The 7,983-nt window shown below is 40.2% G+C and overlaps 1 protein-coding gene across 2 annotated transcripts; it reads right to left on the bottom strand.

The window, feature by feature from the left end:
- Positions 1–1,189: 1,189 nt before the first annotated feature.
- Positions 1,190–6,825, bottom strand: LOC121615088 (spindlin-Z-like). Of its 2 annotated transcripts, none has more exons than XM_041949258.1 (5): positions 6,747–6,825; positions 6,036–6,077; positions 4,879–5,138; positions 3,923–4,156; positions 1,190–2,776 (listed from the first exon to the last, which is right to left on the bottom strand). In XM_041949258.1, exons 2-5 carry the CDS (start codon positions 6,053–6,055, stop codon positions 2,571–2,573), a joined length of 720 nt encoding a protein of 239 aa, XP_041805192.1. In that variant the 5' UTR covers positions 6,056–6,077; positions 6,747–6,825; the 3' UTR covers positions 1,190–2,570. The 2 variants fall into 2 exon arrangements, with proteins under 2 accessions (XP_041805192.1, XP_041805193.1); XM_041949259.1 differs by lacking the exon at positions 6,747–6,825 and adding an exon at positions 6,159–6,221.
- Positions 6,826–7,983: the final 1,158 nt, after the last annotated feature.

Genomic DNA, 7,983 nt, shown 5'->3' on the forward strand with positions numbered 1-7,983 from the left:
GCGCAACTCTTGGGATGCCACAACGGTCTGTCGGCCCACTGTTTCGGACTCGAATCTCAACAGTTACTGGACAGGTTGCCATGAAATGTCCAACATGCATGCCTCCCCACATGGGTCAAATCTGTCAACAGCTACTGGACGGAATGATTGAAATTTGACAGACATACATATATTCAGATGTACGATGATCCTTTAACTTTAACTCCATCTGATCATGGCGGTGATTGAATTGGTCAAACACATGATTCATGACAAAATACCTGGGATACTAAAGACAGCAGTACTTTGTGTTACTGCTAATTTGCAAACATTAGCGTGCTAACACGCCAAACAAAGACGGAGACAATGGTAAACATTACACCTGCAAACACCAGCATGTTAGCGTGCTAATGTTTGCATTAGCTTAAAAAGCCAGTGTCTCACGGCCTCATAGAGCTCCTAGCTTGGCTGTAGACTGTTGGTTTACGGATGACACAAATCACTGATTCACTTATTTTTGTTGCACTTTCTAACAGCCTGTTTTTAACTGATATCATCTTGATTACTGTGTTGTCGAGCCCCTGAAAACACGGAATATCTGTTGCTTCACTGGTAAACACGGAAGGCTCAAGTGTCAATGTCAGAATCTGGCTGTTAAACAAACTAAATGAGGACGGCCGAGTTTCTGACTTGGTCGCAGCAATGCATCCACCAGCATGAAAAGCAGAAAGCTAAAGTAGCCTCTGACATGAGAAACGTCTCCAAATGTCTTCAATCCTACTGCCCAGACTTTCATAGTCTAGACTGAGAACAGCTCCTGTTTTGCAGGTGTAAAAATCAACCTGTACTGCATGCTGGAGCGTGCCATGTGTCAAGGTCTGCTCACTTCTTTCACATTCCAGCTCAATGCTGCAACCCTTTCATTTAAGCAATGACCAGAGCAGGTTGTCAAATCTATCTTATATCGCACTATAAAAAATGTTTGCACTTTAATATGTGTATATTTTATGACATTTTTGACCTGTTGAGTATCCATTCGCTGTATTCATAGAGGTAGAAGGACAGACGCCTCTCAACTCATGTTATAGTATAAAAAGGGTGATTCACATTGACTGGCATGTTTAATGCACATACAGGGCCTGAATTGAATTCTGAAAATATCCACATTCTGAATAGGGCAATTGTGCTGCTATATCAACAATGTATAAAGACATAAAACTGCAGGTCATGAGGTCAAAACGTTGGATTATGAATTACAGGTTCACCCAGATCACCAAACACAATGTCATTAACTCAGAACAGACTGAAAACCTTTTCAGTGTTCTATGCTAATTGATTACTTTCTGTTTTATTGGAAAGATACCCAACTTTTTATCCTTTCACTGATCACTTTAAGTGCTTTCCATAAAAACTGATAGGGAGTCCCTCATGAGTCTTATCTGATAAAAATGCGTTCACTATTTGACTAAATTCATGTATTGTACTTCTTACAAGCGTGATGGAACTTCTCGTCCTCATGAACGAACAAAATAATCAACGCACCACAAACAGCATTTCACAATTACCGAAAGAGGAAATAATTTTCAAGCAGCTTCGTTTTACGTTCATAAAAATGTCTCAGATTATATTTACAGAACAAAACATATTTAGGGTCACAATGAACAATATTTTGAGGCCTGAATATATCATGTCACATCATTCGTTTTTGTCAAATAATGAAGACTTCAGTCCCAAATACTTCACAATGTTGGCGGCCAGTTTCAACTACATAAAGAGTTTGTAGCACAAACACTGTTCAAACAACATGACATCAACATCAGTCTTTTTCATATATTATTATAATGTAGAAAACTTGCAGTTTTACATGATGAAACAGAACAGAAATATAATACATGACATTAAGAATTTGTTGCTTTTTTTTGGTTTTGTTTTTCTTTTTAAATCCATGAGACAGTCAAGTCTCATCAATGCCTGTACACTTGAACTAAAACTGGAGTTCACTGTGATGGTAAAATCAGCACACTGGTCAAATGAATATTTCTTCTATATGAAACAAACTGAGGCCTACCCAGTGACACACATGAAGCACAGCGGACAAGTTTTGCCAAAAACCACAGCCAGATATTCCAGATGAAATAAATAGCACAGGCATATAAAAGTAAAATGAAATACGAATAAAACACAGAGGTATATGTAAGAAAGCTGAATTACTTTAGTTTGATGTGTCGCTTACAAAAAGTATGAATTTGGAGTTTGACTATACAAGTGTGATTCAACCAAAACAAACGTCTAGCTCCATTTCATCTGCTGGGCTATACAACCGGTCTCAGACCTGCTTTATTTACATCGAAGACGACCTAATAGTCATACATTAAGATCAACTTAAAACTAAGAATCAAAAACGAATACAATGTCTTGTAATGTGAGAATGAAAGAAACCACTGGAGGCATTAAAAAAAAAAAATCTTGATCATGATCTTCGGCACATCGCCTCCCGCTGGAGGAAAACTGAAATCTGTAACACTTTTAACAGGTAGACTGGACAGGTCAGAGATGAGCCTGCAGCTCGAGATGAAACCGGACAGTCAGTACTAGGTGGTCTTCACTAGATCGTACACGTGGATGTGGACGTCATCGTCATATTTGATGTAGTACACCGTGGGCTTAGCTGGGACTTGGTAGATGACCAAGCCTGTCCTCTTTAGACCGTTATCTGTGACGTACTCCACCTGTTTACCCACAAGGCTCTCTGGCTCCTCACCCGGCTTCCTGTCCGCTGGCAGCAGGTGTTTGTTCTCTGGTTCACGGACAGATAAACAACATCCAAAATAAGACCAGTGTAACAGGAGCATGCGATTGCGTCTTTTATCATTTTTAAGCAGCCAGAGTTTAAACATTTGCAAAATAATGTCAAAGTTAGGATAGTAAATTGGTTGGTTTTAGAAACTTGAAAACGTTTCATCTCTCATCCAAGCGGCTTCTTCAGTTCTGAATGAGTGGCGGGGAGTCTCAGGTATTTAACCTCTGTGGGGTTGTTATCAAGGTCGTTGATACCACCTCGTTCATTAGCGCTCCTGGCTGTTGTAGCGGCAGAAGTAGAGCCATTGGAATCACCTGACGCCAATTGTAAACGACAGTCGGAGTTCTCACATGAGACCGACTATGAATAGTTGTTAAATCTCAAAGCGGTGAACGGACAGGTGGTGGGTGTTGTAGACCTCCTCCTCAGATGAGGGATACTTTCTCTACATGGATGTAAATTGCCTCATTACTCCTCTTTCAAATCATGTGTCCTCCCTGTGCAAAATATGTACATTGTCCTCAAATGGGTGTCACTTTTCTGTCCCTAACATAAGGGACACTCTTTTGAGGACAACAACGTACATATTTTGGACAGGGAGGACAGATCGTTTGAATGAGGCCATTCACGTGAAAATAGAGAAACCATCCCTCAACAGAGGAGGAGGTCTACACACCACCTATTCCCAATCTACAACCTTGTCCTTTCATCCCTTCAACAACCGTTCACACTTGGCCTCAGGTGATTCCAACGACTCTAACAACTGCAGTTACACAGCCATGAGCACTAATGAGCCAGGTGGTATCAATGACCTTGATAATGACCCCACAGAGGTTAAATAGCTGGGACTCCCCACCAGTCGTGTTCAAGTTTCTACAACCAAGTTCAGTTTGCAGACAGTATTGTCTCCTCATGATAAGACATGAGTGCCCATGACAGAACATGGGCTCATAGTGTTGAATACAGCAGAAACGCTGCACAAAATGTTCCAGACAAAAAAAGGCAGCACAGAGATTGCAGTGTTTTGTCATGCTGACTATGTAAATGTATTCTGTTCTCTTCCTCCCACCTTTCCAGGAACATCTGAAATATGAAAAAATGACAGTTTTATGCACACTAACAATAAAGTCCTCATTGCTGTACCTGATTCAGGCAGGACGCGTAGGTCTCCGTCCTTATAGTCGTCCCACAGCTGGTACATGTACAGCACGGGGTCCTTCTCGTAGGTGATGTAATACCAGTAGGTCATGATGGGGGCTCGGGACAGCACCATGCCTCGCCACTCGTTTTTCTCACCGTCCTCCTTCTCGAACAGATGCTCCACAGCTCGGCCCACCAGCTCCTCCGCCCCGGGAGGCACCTTGATCTTATTATTCACTGCGGGAAAAAGGTACTTTCATAAGCCTGTTAACTGAAAAACTTCATAGATCCCACATGACACATTATAGTAGAACATTAAAATATTATATTATCTTACAATGCTGACAAAGCACCAATAAAATCTCTAAAACCCTTGACAGACTATCAGTTTGGCTTAATATCAGTTTTATATCAGCTCACTGAAGAAAGAAATGTTTTAATTTTTGGCCAGTATAAAAATTATTGGCCGATGTTAAAGACATAATTAATTCTTCTCAATAAAACAGTCCAGTAGCAAAGTGTTCAGACTGTCAGTGTTATCACTTCAAGTTTTAACTCATCACATTCTTAAGTAAAATACCCATTTATTCATACTCTGACAGAAAATAGTTTAGATTCATGCTTTGATCTGACATCTGTCAGCCACAACGGTGGTGTCATTAGAATATACTAAAGAAGAACTGGGTGGTTAGCAATAGCAACAAAAGTCACCACACTGGAAGAGCATTATGAGAAAAATACTAACTCAAGCTTCAAAGGCCATAATAGTTGTGTTTGACTGCAAAGCGATCCCCGAGGGACAGACAAACACACAGCATAAACGATGACTTGTGACCAAATTGGTTCGCACAATAACAAAGCTAAAAATACCACTACTCAGTGCTTTACTGTTTACAAAATTCACACGCAAACACAGCAAAAACATGTCCACGATTTAAGAGGGACGCTGTTGCACCCACCGACTTTCTCTGACAACACCTGCAGGTTGGACACCCGGTTGTCTTTGAAGAGCTCGATGCCGTACACGCAGTCAAAGCCGTCATATTTGACCATGTAGAGGGAGCTGTTCACAGTTAGGCGCTCCAAAACGGTGCCTTTCCACTTGGTCACGTTGCCCTTCTCCCTCCAGGTGTGCTGAATCCTGCGGCCCAGCAGGTTGTCAGGGTCTGGGCTCAGGGTCGATGCCGAGCTCTCACTCAGCTCTCCACTGCTACGCTTCCTGCGTACACGAAGGGAATAAGGTCCATATTAGTCTCAACATGATAATTGTGCATCGAAATTAGGATGAACTTTTTGAAATACTTTGTGAGCTACTCAATCAATATTAGTGTTGGGTTACTTGTTTAGACTGAGGAGATATGAAACGAACAGAAACGGGTACTGTTGCCACGAACAACAAGGACTCTATTTGTATTTAAATGTCATGCTATCAGGGGATAGGTGCCTAAAGCTAAACCAGTTTCTGTCAAGTTTAGTCATCTTCCCACTGGCGGAAACTTGCTCTAGTGCCTCTAAATGTGCAATTACTAATATGAAAATGACAGGGTGTGTAGTAAATGATCATTGTGGAGATATATCTGAGCCAACATTACTGTAAAATGACTAATTTAGCATATTAATAGTATCTGTAGTGCTTATGATGTGCCAATGCCTTAGACCCCACAGATGCTTGGCAGGTTTATCACTACAAACACAGCCAAATCGCACATAACATTATTTCTGATGATCATTCAAGTACAGAGGCCAAATACGCCAGACTGAATTAGAAAGAACGAATCACAAAATAAAGTGAGGCATTAGAAAAAAACACCATCTACACCGTGTAAATTTGTTCCAGCTTTAATGAAGAGCTGAAAACAAGCAAGGTACAATGAAAAAGATGTCAGACAGTTTTGGAATAATGTTTTCTCCAAGTTTAAAGCCACAAGGATGACACTGAACTTCAGGGGAATAAGAGGAGTAGCTGGAAACACTGAGATTAAAGTTGTGATTAAAAGTCATTAGGTTTGGTTTACAGATGAGAGTTTACCCTGCTGTATCATTCTAGATGCAGAAATAATGTTACTGTCAAACAGTGTGAGACATCACGTTCACAAGGGTTCAGATCTGCTCCTACCTGCCCCGCTTCTTTGACATGTTTCCATAAATTCACACAACCCTGTGGGACACAAGACAAACCGGTTAGTGAAAATGACAGGACCAGCTGACGCTAACGTTCACCACCAAACTAACAACTTACTTCAAAGTCATTACAATAAATTTTAGTAGTTAATGTGCAGCAGACTGACTCCCTTCACCCAGCACGTCCGCTGTCCTCAGCTCAGTCATGCAAATTAGCCAACAAACCCGCATTACCGGATGTAAACAACGTATCTGCGACAAGCCTAGTGCTAATGCTAACTAACGTAGCTACATGCTAATAAAGCCTATAGGTTATATATTTATACAGCTAACCATATGGCTCATAAATGTGTAACTTCACCGAGACTAGCTGAATAAATGCCGACGTGTCGAGTGTCGTCGGGAATGTGGAGCTACGGTGTGTCTAAAATTGGAAACAGCTAGATAGTCAGCGTTAATGAGTCCTTTCAGTTACTATTTATTTTTAATGAGTAACATTTCTGAGAATTTGCCTTCTGTATTTCTACACATAAGCTAGCTGAACAAAAGGAAATGCATCGCCATGTAAGCGCTGATTTTGCACACTGCTTGTAGCCTCTACATTAGCGGAAAAAACAAGGATTGACCATAAGAAATTAATTGACATTTTTAATGCGACCGACAGCTTCAATAGGCGGGAACCGGCAGAATAAACTGTTTGCCCTACCTGATCAATAATTTCACATGTGTTTGTCTTTGCAGAGCAGATTCCACCACCTAACGTAGGCTAGATACACGGAAACGACTCTTTAAGGACTACAACTACCAGCGGGTACTGGCCGCTCTCAAAGCACTCTGGGAATCGAAGTCAGTTTTTATGTTCTTCCTTTTAAATTGGTGCAACCACTAATAACACTGGAGTCAAATGTAATTATCCTAACACAGTCCAGTGTTTTAGTAATTTTGACCACTTGGATATTTATATCATTGACAGGCTGTTGCCTTTTGGAAGTTTAGGATATGGCGACGCTAAGAAACTGCTGAAACTACATTTCCCAACATTCGCCAGACCACATTTTTTTCCTTCTGACTGCTGCACATTTCTTTCCAAAACATAACGCCAAGCAGATTTTTAGGCTGTAATGTGTAGGTTTAAATTACATTTTTGTCGTGCACACAATAGATTATTATTATTTGAAACTGAATTTGATGCCACCCTTGTATTTGATATCTTCATTGAAATAAATGAGAGAAATGTTTATATTTGTTATCTTTTACGCTGTGTTTGACTTGGATTTTGTTAGTCAGAATTTCTGAATATTTACATTACGAGTGAGATTTCTAATACAAAAGAGTAAAGAAAGGCACTCAGAAAAACATTATTGATCTCTTCATATTGATTTTGGCATGCTACATTTCTGCAGTCTTTCTGGCTTGAATGTCTTCAGTAATTTTTTGTATGATATTTTGAAAAGTTGAGTGTTACATTCATTAAAAAAGAACATTGTGTATTATTTGATAGTTTATTTGGAGCATTTGTGAGAGGCATAGTTAACTATGCAACTACACATATTATAAAACACAACATAAAAAGTGCTTTGTTACTTTAATGCTACAAACCACAGAGGGAAACGTGGACTTTTCTTGTAGATGAAATGCTAATTTCGACCACAAGATGTCATACTAAACACAAAATCTCCGCCTCTGGCCCCTTCAGCAGACTTCAGATGATGGACTGAGCAGTGTGGAGAGTGAATGATGCAGTACCCTTGGGTGCCTATCTGACAGCTTTTTCAGGGTGAAAGCTTTTGGCTTTATCTTGTGCCAAACCACCTGTAAGTGTATGACTCACCTGTGATGTGGAGGTGAATAAAAACCGTGCATCAAATTTAACCTCCTGATAGTTCTAATCACAAAGGAATGAGCAGTAATTTTACACATAAATTAATGAAAAAAAAACCTTT

Source organism: Chelmon rostratus, chromosome 12 (assembly GCF_017976325.1).
Source record: "Chelmon rostratus isolate fCheRos1 chromosome 12, fCheRos1.pri, whole genome shotgun sequence".
NCBI lineage: Eukaryota > Metazoa > Chordata > Actinopteri > Chaetodontiformes > Chaetodontidae > Chelmon > Chelmon rostratus.

Coding starts and splice junctions, on each gene's coding strand:
- LOC121615088 (XM_041949258.1), bottom strand. CDS start 6,055: ATGTCAAAGAAGCGGGGCAG. Junction 4,157..4,878: donor GGTGTTGTCAGAGAAAGTCG/GTGGGTGCAACA, acceptor TTTTTCCCGCAG/TGAATAATAAGATCAAGGTG. Junction 2,777..3,922: donor ACGCGTCCTGCCTGAATCAG/GTACAGCAATGA, acceptor TCCGTGAACCAG/AGAACAAACACCTGCTGCCA.